We start from the raw sequence: 25,957 nt of genomic DNA on the forward strand, positions 1-25,957 counted from the left end.
TTTAAAAAAATGAAAATGCTAAATATAAGGGCCAGAACCATAAAACTCCTGGAAGAAAATGTAAGGAAGCATCTTCAAGTTCTTGTGGTAGGCAATGGTTCTCAAGACTTTACACCCTAAGGACAAGCAAGGAAAGGAAAAATAAGTAGGGGAGGATAGTTAGTTCGATGGTAGAACACTCATTTGCCATGCAGCAGACCTGGGTTTGATACCAGGCCCATGCACTCCAAAAAATAGTAATAACAGTAAGTAAATGGGGCCTCCTCAAAATTAAAAACTTTTGTGCTACAAAGGATTTTTTCAAGAAAGTGAAAATACAAGCCACTAAATAGAAGAAATATTTGGAAACGACTTATCCTTTAAGGGTTTCATATCCAGAAAACACAAATAAATCCTACAATTCAACATTAAAAAGACAAACAACTCAATTTAAAAATGGACAAAAGACCTGAAAAGACATTTTTCCAAAAAGGAAATACAAATGGCTAAAAAACACATGAAACGACACTCAATATCACTAGCTCAACATTAGGTATTAGAAAAATGCAAGTCAAAACCACAATGAGGTATCATTTCATACCTACTAGAGTGGCCACTATTTAAAAAACAGGAAACTAAAAGTTTTGCAGGGGATGTGGAGAAATAGGAACATTCATTCACTGCATGTGGGAATGTAAAATGGTGCAGCTTTGTGAAAGACTGTTTGGCAGTTCCTCAGGAGGCTGAGTATAGAATAGCCATATGATCCAGCAATCCCGCTATTCAGTATATGCCCAGAAGAACTGAAAGCCAGGACTCAGACATTTGCACGCCAATATTCGTGGTGGCATTATCCACAATGGCCAGAAGATGGAAGCAACCCAAGTGTCATCAGCCATAAATGGATAAACAAAATGGATGGTGGTGATGATGGTAGCACGTTACTGTGAGTGTAATTAACAGAGCTGAATTATGTTTGCGAATGTGGTTGAAAGAGGAAATTTTGCATCGTGTATGTCTTCCTTAACTAGAAGGAAAGTCAGACAATAAAACATGGGACTATATTACACAAAGAACCCTGCTGTGGACAATGACTATGGTTATAGCACAAATACAAGAATGTTCTTTCATGAATTATAACAAATGTACATCACTATTACAAGGCGTTAACAAAAGAATGGTATATGGGAAAAATACATTCAAAAACAAAAAAATTACAGGGCACTCTCCATCTTAAACATAGATAGAAAGCCTTGAACAAAATAGTAACAAACCAAATCTAGCAATATATATATATATATATATATAAAGAATAGTATATCAAGGTCAAGTTGGCTTATTCCAGGAATGAATGGTTGATTTGACATTAGAAAAATAATCAATGTAACTCATCTAATTTATATTTATTTTTAAACTGTTTAGTAAATTAAGAATATAAGGAAACTTTCTTTATCTTGCTAATGGATAATTTCAAAAAATGACAGTAAAAATGTTGAATATATTGGCAAAATATTGAAAGCTTTCTCCTTGGGATTCTATTCAACATTGTTTGAGAGGTCCTAAACAGTGAAAAAAAAAAAAGAAGTTTAAGGATTGGAAAGGAAGAGGTAAAACAATTATTATTAGCAAACAATATGTTAACTATAGAAAACCCAACAGATTCTACAAAGCAAATATTAGAATTAATAAAAGAATTTAACAAGATCAATGGACATAATATATCAAAAAGTATTCTTACTTATTAACAAGAAACCATTAGAAAATTCTTAAAATGATGCTGTATACACACAGTACATGGCTCCCAGGGATGAGCCTAGGCCTGGCACCATCGGATCAACAATGCCATCTTGACCAAAAGGGGTAAAAGAATTGTAGCTAATAAAGTATCAATGGCTGGGAGAGTACAAATAAAGTCAAGGCTACTCTGAAAGTCACTCTTACACAAGCTTCAGTCAGACATTGCTACCTATCATAACTTGCAAAAAAAAAAAAATCCCAACCAAACCATTCCAGCCAATCCTAAAGAACACCTAGAGCAATACATAAGATGTTACAAAGTTTCCATGCACCAGGTTAACTTTCCAGAAACCTACAACCTCCAGATAAGTCCCTGGACCAGGTAAGTCCTGAAACCTAGAAGGCCCAGTCTCTCCACATCAGCTAGTTCCATCTCCCTATCCCATATTCTTGACAGCCCCTTCCAATGTGAAAAATTTAGAATGACCATAGCCCATATACCCCTAAAGAGTGGGATACAAAAATCAACAGTGATGATGGAGTTATACAGAGAAGGTAGAATAACAAATGAGTATGATTGCTGAATCATTAAGTTGATATTTCTTTTAGTCTCCAGTATCTTAGAGCAGCTAGAAGTAAAACTTAAAATTGTGGGACTGTAACCCATTCAAACTCTGAAATCTATTCTACAACTAATTGCTGTGCTGTGCTTTTAAATTTATTGTTTTTAGTATATTTGCTATTTTTCACAAAAAAGAAAAAAGTGATGATAAAAATATATATATATTCCTTCTAGCCTTCAATATTCTGGAGCAGCTAGAAGGAAAAATCTGAGATGATGGTATGGTGGCCTATAACAAATTCTGGGATCTGTCCTGTAACTACTTGTTGAAGAACGCTTTGAAAACTATTGCTTTTTCCTTTCTTCACTTTGTATGTATGTTATATTATACAATAAAAAAAAATTTTTAATGATGCCATATACAACAGCACCAAAAACTTATTGAATAATTAAGAAGAAATTTAATGAAAGACCTACAAGATTTCTACACTAAAATCTAAAACACATACTGAGAAAATAAGAAAATATTTAAATAAATGAAGGAATATGTCATATGCATGTAAATAATTCAATATATAAAATGTCTATTTTTCCAAATGTATCTGTATATTCAATGAAATTCTGATTTTTGAAAATCCATGGTGTTTGTAGTGGAAACTGACACTGATTCTAAAATGCACATGAAATCTCAAAGGGTCAAGATTATTCAAGGTAATCTTGAAGAAAAAGAACCAAATTGGGGAACTTACATTAAAAAATATCAGGACTTACTATAAAGTTATACAAACTAAGACAATATGACACTGTATGAAAACTGACAAATAACCCATTGGCACAGAGGAGAAAAGTCAGCGAGTGATTCACACATTTTTGTAGTATTTGAGTTATGACAAAGCTAGAACAATAAGAAAACAATTTTTAAATGGGCAAGATATTTTAATAGTCCCAAAAGGCTCATAAGCTTACGAAAAGCTTTTCAGCATCATTAGTCATCTGGGAAATACAAATTAAATGTAAAATAAGACAGTACTGAAAATTCACCAGAAAGCTAAATAGAATATTGTGACAATGTGAAACAACTTATACGCTGCTGGTGAGTATGCAAAATGATACGACCATTTTTAAAAACCCTTTGGCATTATCTTCTAAAGCTGACGAGATAACTCATGCATAACCCAGCAATTCTGCTTCTGAAATACAGCCAACAGGAAAGCATCCATATGTCCACAGAGAAACTATGCATGAATATTCTTAGCAGCTTTCTTCATATTAGCCCAAAAATTCTAACAACCCAAATCCTGTCAACAATACAATGAACAAACAAATGGAAGCATTTTATAGTGTTTCTCGCTGGATCTGGTTGATGTGGGTTCAGAAGATACAACTTGAATTTTCAGGAATTTTACAAGCTGGTTGTTAAACACAGTCATTATCAAAAATGAAATTATATAATTTTTTAATTAAATAAAATAAAAACAAAAAAATACTAAAACCTCATCACTTTCTAATTATTTCACTGTATTTTACTATTATCTGTATTTTTGATGTCATTTACATTTATTGTAAAATTTATTTATTATATCTAGTGGAAATATGTAATGGTGTGCTACTGAGCACCTTTTCCCAACTCTACATTCAGCGACATCATATGCGTAGCTTGAAATTGGCCAAGGTAGAGATATTTATATCATAGAAATAGGCAAATACTACAAATAATATTTTTTTTCTTTTTTTTCCCCTGGAGAACCAGTTGTGAACCATTTACCACATACTGCTGCATGTCCATTTACTGGAAAACTACACAGCAATGAAAATAAAAAGGAAATACTGTCCTGTGCAGTGAGAATGAATCCTTAGGACAAGGTGAATAAAAAAGGCCAAAACTAGAGTTCACATTATATGATTTCCTTCATGTCACATTGAAAAGAGGCAAAACTAATGATCAGAATAGAAGTCAGACTGGATTAGGGCACAAGAAAAGATTTCTGACATCTGGAAATATTCTGTATCTTGATTTCTGTGTTGAGAGGACTATATAAATATATATGTAAATATTGATCAAGCTTTACACTTAAAATCTGTGCATTTTACTATAAATATTATATCTCAATTGTAAAATTAAAAGAAATTAATACTCAAATCACTTCTACTGAGACTTGGAAAGTATAAATATATTGATTTTATTTTATACAAATATATAAACAAAATATATTTGCAGATATATAATACATGCACACATATATTTCTCTTGAAACTGATAATTTTTTTAACTTTTTTAAAAATTTTAGACCACATATGATGTCTTAGTATTCTTAGAATCAGCCAGGAAAAGCACCAATGTTTATAATGCCTTATACTTGAAAGATAAAATTTTACTCTAAAATAATACTTAAATATACGTTCAAAATATGTAGGTAGAGAAACTCCTTTTTAGGAGCTTCCTATTAGGAGACTTGGATACTCCAGCGAAGACCGAGACCTGCCCTAACCCATCATTATTGAACTACCAACCTGCAAGTTCTGCAAAAAGTTCCCCGCAGTCATCAGTTTTAAAGACTCCTGCCAGGAAGGAATTGTACAGTTTTTTTCCAGGTCAATTTTCACTGCATTAACCCTCCTTTGAAAGAGCAGCAGCACACAGTCCATGATGCGCATGATGAGGTGGGGGGGGCGTCCCAGCGTGCGGACGGTGGCGATGTCAGAAGGCTTGATAGTCTGGGGGAGAAAAGGAGGTTACCATCCAATCCCAGCAGACAATAAGCCTTGAGTGTGTGACATGCTAATATCTCAGCAGAAGAAAGCAGGCATTTCTAAGACAGATGCAGAGTCAGGAGATCTAGATGCATATTAATTCCAAAGAAATGCATGTTCCGAAATGCCCCAACTTTTACAATTCAAACTGATTAGAGAAGAGAAATGTTTAAGGGCAGAAGAGGAGCTGGGATTTCTACAGAGCACTTTATCAGAGAAAGAAAAGCATAATCTGAAAGAAAAATAATAGTCATCTCTTAAGTAGATAGTAGGGATTCTAAACCAGGAAAATACTTCCATCATTTTGCAGTGCTTTTTCACTCATTAGTTATGTAGGTCAAGAACCTGTCTCTCCTTTAAGCAACTTGGACTTGTCATAGTGGACTGATACTAGAGAGTAGCTGCAGGGCTGACAGTTTGAATAATTAGAGGTTTCTTAGCTGAAAACTGACCTTTAAGTGAAGGAACTCAAGCGACACAAATTTCAGTAAGTGTTCAGAAAAGTTTCATTCCATTTCTAGTGTAGATATGCTTATAGAATAAATTATTTCACAGTCAGACCCATTTTGGTTGAATGTAACTGCTCAATCTCTTAAAATCTTTAAGGAATTATAATATTGGGAAAAAAGTTAAATATAAGAATCAGACACAGTCCTATTTCTAGAACATGCCGGGTAGACCCATTCCTTCCAGTTTTGGAAAACCTTCAATCTTCTTTAGATTCACATCCTTCCTCTCAAAGGAAGGTGGCCAAAGGCTTTCTCACCAAAGCTGAAGATCTCTTCACTGAGGATTGAGGAAAAAATAATAAAAGAGCATTGAGCTTGGTAATTAGGATGTAACTAGAGACCCTAAAAAGGTTTGCTTCAATAGACTGCCATTCATGAAATCCAGACAGTGGGAAGGTAAAGAGAGTCTAGGTAAAGCACTGGAAATGCCATATGGACCCTTATTTGAGATGCGTGACCAGACAAGAAATGATAAATGGAAGAGCAACCAGTGGGCAAAGCAGAGCCCAATTAAGGCTATATAAGACAGGAAAGCTGAACATGCTGGTTTTACTTGAGCTTTAAAGGGGGAATTTTCAAACAGAACTGGGTTCAGCTGGGTATGGTACAAGATAAAAGGAGTTGGTGGGGAGAAGGGATGGATGTGTGTGTCTGAAATTTAACCTGTTTCAGCTAAGTATTGAATTCCCCTTTTCTCTGCAAGCAAAGCAATATAACTGTTATTAAAACCCAAAACACCATGGTAAATATAACAGTTATTTAACATCTAAAAGCATTTTGTGTGTTTGCTCAGAGCTGTTAAAGCCAGATTAACACAGAGATAGGAAGAGACACACCTCTTTTGTTTTTCTTTTGCTGTTACTTTATTTGTGGCATAGCTTTATGCAAACGGATGTCAAATATTAAGGAGTTTGGATTTACTTGAAATTTTCTTAATATTAATTAGTAGCACCATATTTTAAGATTTCAAAATCTCTCAAAGAGACAGAAAGATAGCAAGCAGGATCAATGAAGGAAATTATCAAAAATCTCTTGCACACACCCCACAACCACACTTCTGCATTGGTTATAACGTGATTTGGGGTACTTGGGTGATAGAGAGCACTAAATTAGGAAGATACTGGAAAACATGCTATAAATATCAAAAGGGACAACAAGCCTTCTAAATCTGGGAGAAACTTTAGGTCCTATGTTGCCAGTAGGTATCATGAGTTGAACGAGGTTTTCAAAGTTTCTTTGCTCTGCCTTACCTAAGTTGATCAGAGGCACTCAGGAAAGCCACAGAGACAAAAAGGCAGTGATATGTCCAAAAGCCTGAGAGACAGAAGACCCTGCAAGACTGCAAGGATTTAGGGGAACAGTTTGGCCAGTGACAGGAGGAAGGGAGTATGAATAAGCTAAGACATGCTAATATGTAAAAGCAAAAAGTTAGATAAGTCTTAAGTATTAAATGGGTTCAGCAAGTTTAAAGACCTAACTAGGAGCAAAAAGGTTTAGAAGCATTGCAGGCAGGGTCCTAAGGAAGTGGTAAAGATAATTACATTATCAATATATATTACACACTCAACCAAGTTAAATAATTTGAATTAGGAATGGATAGATCAGCAGTGTTCCACTTCTCCAGCCATTCTCTATGGCTAGGAACCTATAGCATAAGGGAGTATAAATGTGAGAGTGAAGTAAAAGTGATTTTAAGTTGAATTAAAAATCTCTTAGAGTCTTCAGAACTGGACCAGCACTCAAAGGTGTGGCAAGGCTCACAACGTCCATTATATCCTCTCAAAATCCAGCTTCTCTCTTATTTCACTATTTGTGTTATTGCCACACAATTGTATCAATTTGTTGTATCAGAAATCTCATCTAACTCTGCCATTAAAGAGTTTGGTTGACTCAGAGCAGTTCTTTATTTAGATAATTTGTGGGGTGGTTCAGAGATCATTGAGGCTAGCAATGCATCTTACAATATCATCAACTCCAACGTCCTCAAATTAAAAGTGAGGACATGTGCCTCTAGAAAGTGAAATGATTTTCCCAAAATCACATAGTTTACTGATGACAGAATTCGGGACTCCTGACCACTGTTCTACTACCCATCACTTATGAGCGAGTAAAATGAGATGTTAAAGTGGCATGTACAAAATCTATAAAAAGCCAATAAAGTGTTCACTAGGAAAATATTTCTTGAGACCATTTCAGTTGATGGAGTTTTGGTCTAAAGAAGTAGGGCACTGCTTTGCTGTTATTAACTTTGTTTGCCTGGTCCTCTTACCAGCTCCTAAAGTTTACATGTGTTAAATCCCATAGACTTACCTGCAATGCTGCTTCTGCTTCTTCTAAGGCTGGTTTGGCTGCTTCAAGCTTTTCTTCAGCAACGGCTTTGTCTTTAGAAATGCCATCTACAATGACCTGAGCTTTGTCCTTCACCTTTAGAACCTCTGCCTTGACCTTTTCAGCAGCCTGCGCTTTCATTGTCACTTCTTTTAAGACCTAACCCAATGAAAAAAAATACCTCCTCAAAATTTACCAAAGATCCAGCTGAGAAATGCAAAATTTTGCCTTGATTTTCAGTCAACTCTGTCCACTTAACCAATTTTCCGTTGGCAAAATTAAGAGTATTTTATTCTAATGGAAATAAATAACATGATTCTATGATTGTAAATTAGTCAGCATATTTAGTATCGCTCAAATGTATGAACTGGGAATTCAAAACAAACACAGTCCATGAGTAAATGTCCACCCACCATGTCAGCTTTATCGTTAGCCACTTGTAGTTCCTTTTCTTTCACTTCCAGTTCTTTGCTCAGGGCTGCAACAGACTCTGAAGCTTCTTTTAGTTTTTCCAATCCGGTGTTCATTCTGGAGTTGAAAATCCAAAAGAATGATGTTGAAATTTGTGGCATTTGGCCACATTTCCCAATTACTGATCCACTAATATGTGAAGTGGTCATATAGGAAAGGTCATATTTGAAGAATGAGAATGTGTACAGATAGAAATCCAGGGGGGCCTGACAAGAGGGATATATGTGAAGACTTGATTCCAGACTGAAGGCATTGCTGTGTTCTTCATAGACTGGGAGTGGGCCTGGAAGAACCTGCTAAAACAAGCTGCATGGTGTGAAAAACACGATAGGTAACCTGTATATGCAAGAAACATGCCGAATGAAATTTAGCTAAATGAAAATAGACTTCAACAGAAGCCTTATCATGGAGAAAGGAAAATAAAAAACTTCTGTTTTTCTAAAAATTAACAGAAGAAAGATTTGGGAAGAGAAGAAACTAATTTAAAACCAACAGAACAATGCCCCAAAAGGACTAGCTGCCAGCCTGAACGTGAAATCTTCTGAGGTCAACGGAGTCATTTAGCCCCATAACCTACTCAGCGATTCCATACATAACAACCCTAGCTGATTCTGGATAAATTCAGACAGAAGATCTGAGTGTTCCAAAAAGAGAAGGGCAAAGCAGTGAAACTGGAACAAACTTCAGTGAAGCAGGGTCTTCAAAAACCACTGAACATAGGGTGGGCCACAGTGGTTCAGCAGGCAGAGTTCTCACCTGCCGTGCCAGAGACCCGGGTTCGAGTCCCCGTGCCTGCCCATACAAAAGAAAAGCAGTGAAAAAAAAATTAGCCAAGCCCTTCAATCTTAGTCACTCAGGAAGAGAAGGACAAGAGGAAGGAAGATGATGATCACAAACTCAACTTCTTCTGGGTCATTAATTAGTATCTCATTCATATCATAGAAAGTGACAGGACACATGAATATTTATTAACATTTTAATCTGCTGGGCAACACTAAAGCCCCTAGAAAACATAAAAAACCCTCCAAATAGGCTCTAGAAGAGCAGACTTTCTCAATCTTTTCAGCACTTTTAGCATTACAGCCCAGAGAATTCTGCGTTATGAAGTTGTCGCGTGCATTGTAGGACGTTCAGCAGCATTCCTGGCCTGTGTCCACTAGATACCAGTTGTAACAACCAACTTGGCACTCATTGCCAAGTGTCACGTTGGGGGCAATTGATCGACACTTACCTGTTGGCCAGGGTTTGCACTTCTGCATGCTTTTCGCCATATATGAACTTATAGGCCTGAATAAAGGAGAGGTATGATTTGGGTGTCACGTGGGTAGAGCGCCGGAATCTCTGAAAATAATCAACACACTTCTCGGCCACCCCATCCTGGAAGGAGCCCATGCACTGGACCACTTCTTTCTTGGTTTCCAAACTGCAGTCAATATCATAGGAAGAGAGGAAGTGCTCAGATACTAGAAAGAATAAAGAAGACAATGTGTGAAATAAGAACATGAATTACGATTTTAAAAATTAATTGACTAATCAGGGAAATGTAAATCAAAAACCCACAGTGAGATACCATTTCACATTCATCAGAATAGCTGTTATTTTAAAAAAGGAAAATAACAAGTGTTGGAGAGGATGTGGAGAAATAACACTCATTTATTGCTGGTGTGGATGTAAAATGGTACGGCCGATGCGAAAGATCATTTCCCAGTTCCTCAGAAAGCTAGGTATAAAATTACCATGTGACCTGGTAATACCACCACCAGGTATATACCCAAGAGACTAGAAAGCAGAGCCTTGAACAGGTATTTGCACACCAAAGTTCTCAACGGCATTATTCACAACTGCCAAAAGATGGAAGCAACACAAATGTCCATCAACCGATGAATGGATAAATGAAATGTGATATATATATACAATGGAATATTATTTAGCCATAAAAGGGAATGAAGTCCTGATATATGTGACAACATGGATAAACCCTGAAGACATCACCACGTTGCATGAAATAAGCCAGACACAAAAGGACAAATATATTGTATGACCTCACTGATTTGAAACAATCAGAATAAGCAAACTCATAGAGTCAGAATCTAGGATATAATGTTAGACTGTATATATGGTAACAGAATGAATTTTTTTTTAATCCATGGAACTACACTACACAAACAGTGAAACCTAAATTAAACCATGGACTTTAACTAATAGCGCAGTTTTTAAAATGTGCTCTTATCCGTTGTGAGAAATGGTCCACACCAATGCAGGGTGTTGGTGGTGGAGTGGTGTATGAGAGCCCTGTATTTTTTATATTATTGTTCTACATAACAACTTCTCTAATAAAGAAAAAAAGTTAACTGGCTATTTTTTTAAACAGACTTAGACATTTCTGAGCATTATATGCCATTTTGTAGCCCCAGCTAGGTAGATCTGTGTTAGCATTTTTGGCCCTAGGCTTATAAAATCAACAATTTTATTTTCCCTTTCATGTGCAAAAAAACTATAAAAGACTTTAAGCCTATCATCATCCTTTGTTTCCTGGTGTTTGAGCAAAGAAGTCTCTTCTACACAGCTGCAGGCTCTGGTCAGTAGCCAGGATGTTTTGTGGTTTACATAAGCATCAAAGTAATACAAATAATTCAGAAACCAGTGCCCACCTGGTACTCGTATTTAACAGTCCCATTTATTTTTTTTACTCAGAAGCTGCCATACTCTTAATTCCCCCAGGTACCGGCTACATTTGGCAGGTGGAAATGTTCATCACTAACTTTCTTTTATACCTCAGCCATCTTGTTCTTAAATGGGGCAGCTGGCCATTTGGGGTCAATTCTAATTTACAGCATCCTTTGGAAATGTTTGGATAAAAATTTGCTGTTGGAGACCTTTACCTTCCCAAGAGTGTCAAACACAGAGCTAATTCTAAGAAAGCATTGCCTACTGGAAGAATAGGCCATAAAGTCAGTGCTAATCAATCATCACATCTATATTGAGTGTCTCCTCTGTGATGAGTTCCACAGTATAAAAAAGAAATACAAAATTTTATTCTCAATCCCAAGAAATTTACAAGCATTATGTATAATGCAAAATGAAACTATCACAGCCATCTGTATGTGTCTAAGAGAAATGGCTGATGGGTTTGCTTTAAAAATATTCAAGTGTTGAATATGTACACAGGAATTGCAAATTAAAATATGGCCAATAAAAAGGGAGGGAAAAAGAAGGAGTCAAGTGAGCAAGTCTAGGTTAAAAGTGAGGACAACTGGCTCAGTCCAATTTTAGTGCCCTCCAGAAAATGAGAAAAACATACTAATCAGCTAACAGTATCCATCCCTCTTCTTCCTTACTAAAAGAATCCCAACTCTTCTCAAAGTAACAATCTGCCTAACTTAAACTCTTTGATTCCACAGGCTCTTCTCTGATTAAGAGTGATCCAGTTCTGGCCAGTGACATGCAGGCAAAAATTCCTGGAGAAGAATTTTGTCTTGAATTAAAAAGTGAAGTTTCATGAGGAACAAGCCAACAGACATGATGCCTTGAGATACAGCAGCCATTTTGTGCCTATGAGGATAAAAGCTACATGCTAAGGATGACAAAGAGCTAGAAAGAGCAAGGTCCCTAATGGAATTGCTCTGGACTTGCACTTTGGCTTTTTCTTGGTAGTAGGGAAAAAAAAAAGCCCTTCCTGTTTAAGCCACTACTTTAGTTTTCTCTTATTCGGAACCAAACATATCCTTAATTAATTCAACCAAAAGACAAGCATATATAATTTTGGCAGATCCCAAAGCACAAACTTTTTCAATTAATCCTTATACCACTATGTGATAAATATTAATTTGTATATTATATAGGGGAGGAAAATGAGGCTTAGAGAAGTTTGCTTGCAGGTAATAGAGTTGAAATTCTAACTCAAAGAGGTAGACACTGAAACCCACATCAGCTCAGTTTAGCAATTCAAATAGAACCCAACTATGCAGAGTCTTTAGAATGCTAAGCAAACCTTTTTAATTGAAGCTGGAAGTTCAAAAAAACTTACTGACTAATGTGCTTTTATGAAAAAACATGCTAATTTTTCTAAGAAACTACTTTTGAGGTTGGCATTACTTTCAGAGGGGCTACCATGTCCACTGTCTCTTTCTCATTAGTCTACATCATTAATTGTGGGCTGTTGTAGAAGCCATTGTGGTTAACTGACAAGGCACAGATTTGTATAGCATAAATGAAATAATTTTCTAACAGGTTATTTATATAATTAAAATGGCCTTTTGAGAGAAATACATATGTTCTTAATTTTGCTTGAGACTTTACTTTCAAGGGAGAGTAATTCACTCAAATAACGATTTTGCTAATTTAACATGGAATCTAGGTAATTATTTTTACCTCAGAGAAATCTAAATGAGCTTGATCGATTAGCAGCATCTTTGGAATCACAGAGTTTCATAAAGAATAAAGACAATAGGGATATTTAGAAACAATAGACTCAAAACAACTCTGTATAAAGTTAAAAATTAAAATGTGTCAAAATGGAGATTTTTAAACAGTAGGCAACACAAAGATTTTATGACATAAAATAAAGAATATTTTTCTTTAAATATTTCATCAAGGGTGGGCCACGGTGGCTCAGCAGGTAAGAGTGCTTGCCTGCCATGCCCGAGGACCCGGATTCGATTCCTGGTGCCTGCCCATGTAAAAAAAAAATATTTCATCAAAAGACTCAGCCAAGTTAAATTCACATTTATATTTAAAAATCCACTTTAAAAAAAAATCACTATTATAAAAATACTATGAAATCCAATATTAAACTTTTAAGCATATTTAAATCAGAAAAACACAATAATTTAGTAATTTTTTATGGAAAGTTTATTTCCTATATTCTAAATGAAATATGCTATCACAAAATATAAATGATATATTTCATTATGATGTGGTTGAAGATAATAACATAATTGGCATCCTTAAGGCAACTTAAGTGATTATTTTTCTAGAGACTTTGTTGCTACTTTTCTAAAAAGACTGATTAATGCTCAAGTCCCTAAGTGTATTAAGCATGTCTAATACCACAGATGGTATTTTTCCAAAATAACATACAGGTTATTATTTGATTTATAAATATTTGTTTTCCTAGTAGGATTTTACATTGATTGAAGAAAGAAGCTAGATCCTATAATTATTTTATCCACTACTGTTCCTGGTACAGTATTAAATATTCATCTATTATACAGGCAGCAAATACTTACTAGACTGAATTGGAGACACAACCACAAAAGCTTACTAGTTATCAAAAGATTTTATAAGATTTATATACTTAGATATAGGAGGTCTGAGAAAGGGAAAAAATTTAAAATATCCCTAAGTGGACAGAGGAGGATCAAAGTATATGATGAGTTTTGGCTAATAAAGAGGATGAGGGAGAGCATTCTAGAAAAGGAGGCCATGAATAGAAAGATAAGGATGATTAAAACATGTTCAGAGGATAAAAGAAAAAAAGGGTTATCAGGAAAGAAAGAAGGTATTTTTGTTGGATTAAAGAAAAAGTACAGATAAGTTAAGACCTTGTTATGGAAGGATGATGAACTTGGACTCAGTATTATTCATTCATTCAATGCAGTATGTATCAGCAGAAACCATCAGCTGCTGAGGATGGAATTGTGTCCTTGGACTCATGGAGTTCTTAGTCTAGCAGGACACACAGTCATAATCAAATGAATCACACGACTAACCACATGCATTACAAACTATGATTAGTCCCAAGAAGGAAAAGCGTGGAGTGTTGTACAATAAATAGCAGGGGATCTGGTTTAGGGGGAGAAAGAGAAAAACAACAGGATGTTTCTCTGAGGAAGTCACATTCAGCTGAGCCAGGCAAGGGGAGGGTAGTGCAGCACTCCATGGTATGAAAGTCTCCAGCTGGGAAGGAAAAAGGTATGTTCATAAATCAAGGACAGCAGAGGGAAAGGAAAAGCAGCCTCAGTTGGGGCAAGGCCAGTACTTCCCAGCCTGGGAGGCCATGCTAAAGATCATGTTCCTAAGAGCAATGGGAGGACATGGAAGGTTTTAAGCAGAGAGCAATGTGACCGGGGCTGCACTTTCATAATTACTCTGTCTGCAATGTGGGATGGAAAGGAGAGAGGTCATTAGAAAGCTATAGGGATGATTCAGGTGATGACAATGATCACCTGACCTAGGATGGCAGTGAAAAGGGAAAGAGCTGGATGGATCCCAATAGTTCAGAGAGAGCACAGACATGACTTGATGAGGGATTCAACTTGAGAGTTAAAGGAGAGCTGTTGAAGTCTACTAAGTCTCTGATTGTCTAGTTTGAAGAATAATGGGAGAAAGGGAGACTAGATGAGAACCAGCTCAGTTTTAGATGTTTTGAGTTTAAGGAGCCTGTGAAACATCAAAAAGGGTGTATCAAGCAGTCTTTGAGTGCACAGGTTTCAAGCTCAGGGGACAAGATTAGCCTTGGGATAAAAACAGATGGGTCATATTCTACAGGTAGCTATGGATGAGCTTACCTGGAGAGAGAACATAGAGAGAAGAAAGAAGAAATTCTATAAGAAACAAGGAACTCCAAAATTACTACTGCAGGTAGAGGAGTTTCTAATAAAGACACAACCAGAGTCATTGGAGGATAATTAGGAGACTGTGCATCTCAGAAGCTGTGGAGGATTGTCAACATAGTTAAATGCTCCTAAGAGGTGAAGTAACATGATGACTTAGAGATGTCCATTGGACATACAACACATCACTGATGGCATCGCTGAGACCCTTTTCAGTGAAAGCTGGAGGGAAAAATTGGCTGTATCAGAAGAGTAATAAAAGAAACAGAAGAATAAAGAAATGATTAAAACAAATAATAGAAGCAAATAGCTACATATGGTTCATTGCGTTTCAGGCCCATTCTTAAGCATTTTACTTATACTAACTCATTTTAATCTTCACAGAACCTTGATCAAGATCAAGAATTTAGATAATCCTTTGAAGGTATCTGGTTGTGAAAAGGAGAGGAATAGCTGTAGGAAGAAGGACTGTAGAGAGAGGGATGAGTGTAGTTTTGAAAATTGGAGAGTGTGGGGCATGTTAGAATGATCAGGGTCTCAGCAGACAGGCAGATGCCCTAACACAGAGAAGAATGGAGGCTAAAAGCCCGAGCTAACTGATAGGTTAAAGTCCCACTTGGCACAGTGACACACTCATCCAGAGGAAGGAGAGACTTTCTCATTTACACAGATAGGAGGATGCAGGGCAGGCCCTGAAACTGAAGATAACAAAGACCCATTATTAGAGAGAGGGAGAGGTTGAGGAAACAAACAAAAATAAAAACCCTGGCTTCTTGGGAAAACACAAGGTATAGGATTTGGTAATTGTTTTAGTTTGCTAAAGCTCTCTGACAAATGCAATATACCAGAAACAGAACAGCTTTTAAAAAGGGAATTTATCAAGTTGCAAGTTTACAGTTCTAAGGCCATGAAAATGTCCAAATTAAGACATCCAGGTAAAGATACCTTAACTCCAAAGAAAGGGCTGATGAAGTTCAGTGTTCCTCTCTCAGCTGGGAGGGCCTATGACAACATCTCCTAACTTTCTCTCCTCATTTCAAAAGGTTTCCCCAGGGGCGTTTTTTTTTCTGCAGCTCCAAAAGTCTCTAGCTATGTGGGCTTTGCTGGTTCTGAAGCTTTTTCCAAAATGGTTCCCTCTTAAAGGGCTCCAGTAAGCAACCCCACCTTGAATGGATGGAGACACATCTCCATGGACACCTTTTAATCAAAAGCTACCATCCACAATTGGGTAGGTCACATCTCCATGAAAACAATAAAAAAGATCCCATCCAGCAATATTAAATTAGGATTAAAGCACTTGGCTTTTCTGGGGTACACAACTGATTCAAACCAGCACAATAACTTAAGCAGGAAAGCACAACTCTCAGTTGGATCACAAGGAGAGCTCAGATGCAGATGCCAGTAGGTTTGTAGAGGTGATAAGAAGCTGAGGGAATTCCTAACAACTTCTCATTTCCCTTGGAAGTAGGACTTGGGGCCATAATTTGAGAAGGAACAGGAGACACGATAGCTGGGAGTTTTGAAGAGAATGGAAACCATTTGAAATAATCCCTGTTGAGAGACAGAGAAAGGACTGACTAGGAATAAGCATGGCTAGATTGTCAGCAGCCATATCTCTTGGGCAGGAGGGGAAGACTATCTGACTCTAGTAAAGAGCAGGTTTATTACAACTACAAAGATTGTCAAAAGGAAAACCCGGTGATGCCCCTGACACTTGATGGCACTCAATAAACTGTATCTTAACAGTCCCCTGGCCATTTAACCCATTGGGTTGGTTGCACCTTGCTGAAATGAAAAGCATGCAAGAACTTTCCACTAGGTCTGGCTCAATAAATGGAATAGTTGAAATAGGGGCTCAACAGGAAGACCTCCATATTTAAATGAAATCATCTCCACTTAGGTATATTACAGTATTTGTCAACTGAAATTATTATTTTATTTTCATTGTTAATTTTAATATTTTGTATGGTATTTTACAAAGTATTTGCATACTAATTATCATATTTCACAGTAAAGTTCAAAACAGTTCCTAAATACTGTCATTTTATGCTCTGCAATTATGTCCTACTTTAAAGAATTTTATAATCTTACATTTTATCTATATGTATATTCTTATGAAAATTGACATTTAAAATCATTGGTATTTTCTCAAACCTTAGAGGACAAAAGAAGAAACAGCCTTATGCATTGTACTTCCAACATGTTAAATATTCTGTGTTTAAAAGCGAAAAATGGGGTAAAAAAAAAAACATTATTATCAATAGTAGTTGTGCTGAGTACTAAGGGATAAGAGTTGGTTAAAAAAAAAAAATGACTAGGAAAGTTGGGTTCTGGACCCAGTGCTGATCCCGTGGCTTCCTCCACTTCTGACTAGCCCCTCTACCTCACCGTGCCCAGTTTCTCCATCTCTCAAGAGGTAGAGTCGGTTAATCCATCATGTCTACATTGGGTAACACAGAGCTGGAGGAACAGGTGGCGGTGAGTGGGTGAGGCACCAGAACCTTTCTCCTCTCCACTGTCAACAGTTTTTATCTTTTAGGGCTACCCATAAGATTTTACTGAGAATAAAGTCTCTGTTGCTATAAAAATAATAATAATCACCAAAAGTTGAAAACCACAGCCCTGAATCAGGATTCTCCTGAAGTTTGTGTACAGTAGGTCCAGGGGAGACTTAAGTATCTGAATCTTCTAAGTATTCACAGATAATTTCTCATCAAAAGCTAAATAAAAAAACACTACTGCAAACCCAATGAATGGTTTCTAACACCTCCTGTACTATTTTTATGTTCCAATTCTCATGGCAAAGTAAAAGAAGCATTGACATTCCAAAGAATGGAGGATAGAAAGAAGCAGAAGCAGAAGCAGCAAGGACTGCAGCGATAGAATGCTTCTGGTCTGCATCCTCTGCCAAGGATAAACACTTTCAGAGGATTTCTGGATAGGTTTTCCTCTTCGATCTCCAGCACTGCAGCCATGAGAAGGAAACATCCAAGGGAGGATTGGCTTAAACTACTCTGCCATTGACGATCCCACTTAAAAAGAACACAAATGCTATCAAAGGGATTACAACCTCGGTGCCTTCCTGTGACATCCCAGAACCTGTTTAGGGTTACAACTGAGACGATGACCCCTTGAGCAACACTGAAAAGATTAAAATTGCTTTAGATTAATCCAAGTGAATAAAGATTGAAAATCTCATTCTCTGATAATCACACTCTGGGAAAAAAAATTAGCTATGAAATAAGAAAGAGCACCACTTTTTAGCAAAACATCCTCAAACAGAGAGCAAAGGGGATTCTGGCTCAACCCACTACAGTGACAGCAAACAGTGGAGGATGTAAAAATAAATTAATTAAATAAATAAACAAACATGGTAGATCAGAAGCACTGACATAAAAAATTTTCATCACACTAACCAGCAACTAAGGCATCCTTAGGCCATCGGCTGAACCAATCTATAGTGCATCCTGAAATAAGGGCAGGGAATTTCAAAGCTCGATTTCGAAATTTCTCCCCCACTGGTGAAAAGCAGAGCACGATGTGGAGGTTCTGTCTGACGCGACTCATGAAGTAGTCATACAGGTTCTCGTTAGAAGGAGGGCGCCTAGGGTATTCTTTTTTCATGACTGATATAAGGTCATTATTAATTTCATCAATTTCATCACGAGCAAATAAGTTGGAGACCTTAAAAAGAATACAGATGTTCAAATTCAGTACACACATAGGAAAACCAATCAAAATACATAACTCAATAAATACGAAAACGTCTTTCCTCCATTTGTATTATCAAACCCACCTTTGGAAAATCAGCCAAAATCTTCAAGAGGAGATACAATATTTTCAAATATATGAATGATTCTATGACTAACTGTAAAACTTTAGCCCTCTTAGGGGACAAATGGACAGACAAAAAATTCAATAGTCTTCATGCCAACCTCCCTCCCCCGGTTTTCCTTTCTTACTGGCGCATTCATTAAAGTTTTAAATGCTTAGCTACACATTTTGGCTGAGAGTTTTACTCTTCAAAAACCCACTAGAAAAAGCCATTCTTCTACTGATCACCCAATCCCCAATAACATTTGTTCAAAACTCTAGTGGAGGAAAATATAAAGAGCTCTAAAGGTAGAAGAAATCCAAAAAGACAAAAACAGGAGCTCATACCTCACCAGATGATAAAACATTATTCATATATTCCAAAAATGACTCATCTCTAATCTCATTGTCCGTGAAAATAAAAGTGATCCCTTTGCCTTGTTGACCAGCTGTCCTATATAAAATCTTCAGGTCTTCCATCAGATTTGATGTGTTATAGGACCTAAACAAATATTGTCATTGGGTCATTAGCTAAAATATTTTTATGGGAAGGATAGACCCTTATAACATTGCTTTATGCCATTTCATTAATCAGAAAATGCTGACTTTAATCCATCGCATACGTATATTATAGAATATGAATGTTACTGATTAATTGTATTTGCCTGCAAACTGTAACTGATTTTCACAACTCCACAATATCTGAAACAGTATAATTAATGTTTTTAAAAAATAAAACTAGAATAAAAAATAATCTGAACCAAAAAAAAAGGAATTTTAACCACAATCCAATGTGATTTGAATCTCTATATATACGTTCTGAAAATATTTATTGGCAAGGATAGCAGAAAAGTCAAATTGGAATATTTACTCAACTCTTTTGCAATTGGTATTTAGAAGCCACCTTATGAATTATCTAAACTAAATTAGTGCTTGCCTTCAGTCTGTGAGGTTAGAGATTCAGTATGTACCCTGTTAAAATCAATTCCCTCCTCATCCCTCAATGCCTTCATTATTATTATCTTTGGATTCCATATAAAAGAATTCACTTGTTTGAGCAATCAGTACATCGCAGTAGAAAAGCTTAAAACCTATGAACTGTTCCACTCAATATGCTCCTTGATTTCAAAAGCAACCCCTTCAGTAGAAGTCAGCCTTACAATCAAGAAATGTTGGAGAAGTCCCAGTACAGAGTAACCCCTTATTGTCAGAAATGAAGTACTGAAATACTTCCATCCTGGAGACTCAGATTTAATGAATTATTAGTTGAATTCTGTATCATTAAATAAATTCAGAGTTCAGAGTGCAAAGGCAAAGTATCATTGGGCTTAAGAGAAGCTACCAACCAACTAGCTTCTATACTCTTTTTTCTAAAATCTATAATCTAGCCCAAGAAACAGAAATACCACAACCATGCATCAATATTTCTAGAAGGTTTCTAGAGAACTAAGATCTGAGAGATCAGAAAGAAAAGATTTTTAAAGATAAAAGTGTTCCTTAAAAACAACACAAAGAAAAATATCCTGTTCCAGCTTCTTGTGATATAAGGAGAACTTTCAGCCCAGACCCACGAGTCTCAAGTGTCCAGTGCATGTTACTGTTTATCTACCTCTGCCTCTGTCCACAAACTAGAAGAATTATCCACAAGGAAACAAGAATTATTTCTCTGTCTTAGTTCTTGAATAAAACATCAATCTTTGGATTTATTTTCCAAGCATAAACCTATAATTGATGCCAAAAAAAAAAAAAGTGTAACAGCAACAATTTGAATACCTAGATCTGCAAACTCAATGCTTATGACTGTCAATCATGGCCTAGAAAGTGCCCATGGACCTCTATCAACAAGAAGGTCAGACACATGCTTTGCCTTACTGGGCCAAGCCAAAGCTCTAGGTCAATGACCAATATGTAAGAATTCCTGCTCCCACACATTAGAAATTATCCTCAAATAATTTCCACCCCAAGTTAACTTTCCAAACCAGACTCCTACTTCTAACCTTATCCTGATTAATCTTAAATTTCTGTTTAGCCTCTGAATCACATTATTTATCTCTTCATGTTCACTTTTCACTGTCTGATTCTGATCTCTCCCTGGACCACACACGTATACCACAGGACAACTCCTCTGGGGTTCTTTATCTTGATGAATAAAAATAGTATCTATTTAGTTTCCCAAGCCAGAAATAAGAAGATGACAAGTTCAAAAGCTCCAACTTCTTAATGATCTCTTGAACTTTTCCCCTTGTCTCTATTTTTACTGCCACTATTTACGACACCAACTTTTCTTGCCTAGACTCCTGAGACAGCTTTATAAAGCTACTTATTTCATCTCCAATTTAAGTCAATCTATCCATTTTCTGTATAATATAAAACTGATATGTCGGGCGGACAATGATGGCTAGTGGCAGAGTTCTCACCTGCCATGCCAGAGAGCCGGGTTCGATTCCCATGCCTGCTCATGCAAAGAAAAGGAAAAATATATATATATTGGTATGGCCTCTCTACTGGTAACTTATCAATAACTTCTATTGCTTTACGACCTTCAAATTCTACCACACCTTCCAAGAACTCCTTATGCTTTATGCTTGGCCATATTTAATTTCTTCCAAGACTTCAAATGTACCTTCACATGTGCCGATCCTTTTGCTGGGAACATTCCTTACTGCATCTCTTTTCTGAGATAATTCCTACTCATTTTCAGATCTCAATCTATGCATCTCTTCCTCTAGGAAGCCTTCTCTGACCATCCCCAAGATGGTCCCTCTCCCAAGTTTGGAGACCCTCCCCCAGACTGGATTAGGATCTCCTTTTCTTTCCCTATCATAGATGTGGTGCCTACATATATCACACCTCACTGACGATGTTGCTCAGTGGTCTGTCCCCCTTAACTTACCCTAAATTTCACAATGACACAAGCCGGATTTGCCTTGTTTACCACTGTACTCCTAATATGGTGCCAGTGCCTAACACATAACTAGTGTCCAATAAATAGTCTTAAATGTAGGAATCCATAAATCAGTATAAATTTGTCATCTACTTTTCTGGCATATTAACATTCTTGTAATATGTGTAAGAATAAATTTCTCCTGAAACACACCAACAGGATTACACATTATACTTATGTCATACACAACATAAGAACAGAGAGGCAGCTACCAAAAACGTGAAATAGTCATGTTCTACTGCAGAGGTCAAAAAGGATAGATAAGTCACAAATTTCACATTTCCTTATATATAAGAAAAATACATTCTTCACTTCAAGTGGCCTCTGAAATCTTTTATCAAAATCCATTTTAATTAAAGAAAAGCTTGGAAATTTACCTTGTCAGCGTGATCTGGAAGGAAGTATAGCCAGCAATAAAGGAAGCCAACCTTGTCAGGCTCTGCTTTCCTGATCCACCCACGCCGACCAGGAGGGCATTTCCTTGGGGAGTTCGGATGACCCGAGAGATCTATAACACAGAATAGAAAAGATGCTCATCCTTCAACATGAGAATATTCTATATTTTCTATTTATTCAACAGAAGCACAAGATCAAACAATCATTTTGAAGGTGCAGGTGTCTCAGGATCAGAATGGAGAGATACACCTTTGGAAGGAATGAGGGTTCTCTGAAAGAGAACTGTGTCAGGGGTGCTTTGGGTGGGTGGGGACAGTGGATATGCCTGTAGGCCAGTCAGTAGGCAACTCAGGCTGCCTAGAGAGCTATAAACCACCCTTTGAAGTTTCCTTTTAGTTTGCCCAACCTAACAGAGCAGGACAAAAAGAGAACAGAAATTTCAGGATAATATGTATCTTTGGGAGACGCTTTAGTGTGAACCCTGGAAAATGGAGATCATTTTACTGTGTCTATTGTGAACCTGAATTCAGGCAGGATAAGTGGATGCAATGCCCTGTTTTCCCAGCCTCGTACTTATTCCTTCCCAGTGATCTCTTCAAAATCATTGCGGAGGTAGGGGGCAAGAGAGTACTGATAAGAATTTTAGTATTCTGCCAGTGACTGTGCACATTCTTTTGCTGGTACTACTTCAAGAGGCACAGACAAGGTGGGGAAGGAGCTACTGCGGGCCACTCTGGAAACTTCTGTACCTTTCCTTGCTTGACACCTTCAACTGTAACCATTTCCTCTGATAGATACTGTTGAACATTATGAGTTTATATAATTTTGTTATTACATATTAGGGACTCTTCATCCCAACATCTTTATCTGGAACTGGGTTTTGGTCTTGTGTTAAAATTTTCATTTCACAGCTTCTGGAGCATGGTTAACCCTCAAAACACTTTTGTCAAATGAACATATGCATGGACAAACAACAGAGGAGTTTCAAAGCAACCGGAAATCCTCCAAGTCTAGTTTAAAGTAGAAATCATAGGAGAAAACACAGTTGACCGAGATCCTCAAATGTGGCTATTTTCTCCTGAATATATACGGATTGTGAAATAGAGATATTCATCTCTTCAATTCCCTCCACAAATATTTAAAAATTAATGATATTCAGGTGGTGCAACGGCGGCTCAGTGACAGAATTCTTGCCTGCCATGCCAGAGATCAAGGTTCAGTTCCTGGAGCCTGCCCATGCCAAAAAATAAATAAATAAATAACGATATTCATTTCCCAGTCCATGTACCTAAAAAATAAATAAATAAATAAATGACACCCCTGCCTACCCTGCAGGTGCTTACACTCTAATAAAGATGAAAGGCCTATTAATAAATCCTTCTTACTACACCATGGTAAATGGAACAGTAGCAGTAAGAGGAAAGGATGCAAAAGAAACAATACTGCTTGGGGGAGGCAAGGCTTAGGTGTGGAGCTGGAATCTGATCTGGATCTTGAAAAATGGCTAGAAGTTTCTCATACAGAGAAGCTGGCATGCCAGGCAGGACCGAGGCCAAATTTTAAGCAGAGAGAATGGGATGCACAAACTCTCAGACACAGAAAAGAGCCTGAAGTATCCCCATATGGGTGGGAACTACAGTAGAGGGTATAGAAATAGCGGGACATGAGGCAGCAAAGAGTTGTTTAGGGCCAGATTGTGAGTTGGTTAAAATCTGAACCTATTTATCAAGCACTCCTGTACATCCATTGTATGAGTAGTTTCTCCTGCAAATAGGGAGGTGAACAAGACAGGGCATCTGCCCTCCCAGACTTTACCAGCCAGCAGGGAAATGCATGCACAAGTATATCAACTCTACACACACAGAGTACCTGCTGGGAAGGCAGGATTGGTGAGGTGCTTTGGGAGCAGAATTTATTTAAGCAAAACAAGTTCATTGTTCTGGATGACACCTACATAGAGCATGACCCAAAATAAGCTTTTCATTTCTTGACAAATTACCATTTTCTTTTTTTTCTTCATTTTAATCATTAAATACAACACAGTATCTCTTTTTCTTGAAACACTTAACTACTAATCAACCATAAATTAGGAGCTAATTTCAACATGGTATTTATATTTTGTTTTGGAAGAACATTTGTGCTCTGAAACTCTGAATCTTCAGAGTTTCACAACTTTATACACTGATGCTGGGCAGACCTAACCTGGCAGCACACTGTTTTCTTTTTCCCCTCTCCTGGACTTGCTCCAGCCTTGCAAAAATGATTTCCTTGCCCTCTTGCTGGAGAAAGAAGTTAAACCAGCCCCATTCCCAGAGAGAGTGTCCACTACATAACTGCTAAGACCGTCACCTATTTAATAATTCTTTGAGGCAATCTGTAATTATGAGATTGCTCCTGGTGATTAAAATTAAGTAATAAAGGCAGCCTCAAACAGTCTTTTCTCTAAATACAAGGATGTAATCTGAAAAAGCAACTGAAGTCAGCAATGTGAAAATACATAATTTTTTTTAAAAAAAGGATTTAAACTATTATTATCGGAGTCTTCTGGGAAGACGGCAAAATAAGATAAGACCCTTGTCCAAGGAATAGCTAGAGAAGTGTCAAAAAAAATTACCAGGATAGTGGCTTTCAGCTGCGAGTGACCTAGGAGGGTCTTCTACACCACATAGGGAGGTCCTGGATGAAAAAGCGGAATCAGAGTGCAGACGCAGAGAACTGGACGTCATCCAACTAGTGCAAAGAGTTTAATGGACCCCATTCCAAACAGAGGCCCAGAGCCCTCAGGGGTGCAGGGGCAGGGAGGTGGGGAAGAGGAAGTAAGCCAAGCCCCTGCCTGCGACTGTCAACCCATAGGGGCCCACTTGCAACAACTCCCTACACCGCAATCCATACCCTAACCCCACACCCCATATCTCCAAGCCCCAAAGACCTGCACCCCACCCCCCTGTAACCCACGCACTCATGTGTTCTACCCACCCAACCCTGCACTCTACACCCCGTGACCCACATGTACATGCAACCACATCCTGACCCCCACCGTGACTCGCACAGCCACGCCCCATCCACCCACCCCTAGACCCTGCACCCCATCCCCCTGTGCACCCACTCCCCACTCCCCCACCCCCCCATGCACCCGTACATCCCCGGAATCTGCCCCCTGCTACACCCTGCGGGGGTGTAGTGTCCCCCATGCCATGCCCTGTCTTTGTGCTCCGAGGCCTGCCTGCACCACAACCCACACCCACATCCCCCGTGCCACCACCCACAACCCGACATCCCACACCCGATACCCCAGGCACTAGCATAGCACCCCCAACCCACACCTAGCCCTGCACCATGCCCCACTTTAGAGGACTGAGGGAAATCAACTTCCAAAGTAACCCTATCAAGATAATTAAATGCCTCGAAGTCAGCAGAAAAATCACACAGCAAATGAAGATGCAGAAAGATATAACCCAGTCTAATGACTAAATTCAACACCAGAAGAGACACAGACTTTGGAACACCTAATCAAAAATGTTCATACAACTCTCTTAAATAAAATCAGTGGGTTGGCAAATGACATAAAGGATATCAAGAACACAGGAGATGAGCATAAAAAAAAATTGAAAGAATAAGTACAAAAATAGCAGATATCACACAGATGAAAAACACTGCAGACCAAATAAAAAGCTATACTAGAGACACACAACAGTAGATTTTGAATAGGCAGAAGAGAGAATGAGTGAATAGAGGGCAGGACAATTGAATTCAAACACAGAAGAGAACAATGGCTAAAAAGACAGAAGAGTTTAAATTCAATCTCAGGGAAATGATGGGCAACACAAAGTGCACATATATAAGGATCTCTGGTGTAACAAAAGGAAAAGAGAGGAGCAAAGGGCTAGGAAGATTAGTTGAGAACATAATGGGG

At 37.6% G+C, this 25,957-nt stretch overlaps 1 protein-coding gene across 1 annotated transcript in view; it reads right to left on the reverse strand.

The window, feature by feature from the left end:
• Nucleotides 1-25,957, reverse strand: part of DNAH5 (dynein axonemal heavy chain 5) — a 293,865-nt gene that overhangs the window by 81,337 nt on the left and 186,571 nt on the right. The window contains exons 53-59 of the mRNA XM_077114905.1: nt 22,026-22,156; nt 19,053-19,206; nt 18,308-18,575; nt 9,569-9,800; nt 8,280-8,394; nt 7,849-8,025; nt 4,790-4,993 (exon numbers count right to left, since the gene is read on the reverse strand). Of these exons, the coding sequence (XP_076971020.1) occupies nt 4,790-4,993; nt 7,849-8,025; nt 8,280-8,394; nt 9,569-9,800; nt 18,308-18,575; nt 19,053-19,206; nt 22,026-22,156 (1,281 nt within the window). The remainder of the gene's footprint in view (nt 1-4,789; nt 4,994-7,848; nt 8,026-8,279; nt 8,395-9,568; nt 9,801-18,307; nt 18,576-19,052; nt 19,207-22,025; nt 22,157-25,957) is intronic.

This window comes from Tamandua tetradactyla, chromosome 9 (assembly GCF_023851605.1).
Source record: "Tamandua tetradactyla isolate mTamTet1 chromosome 9, mTamTet1.pri, whole genome shotgun sequence".
Lineage (NCBI taxonomy): Eukaryota > Metazoa > Chordata > Mammalia > Pilosa > Myrmecophagidae > Tamandua > Tamandua tetradactyla.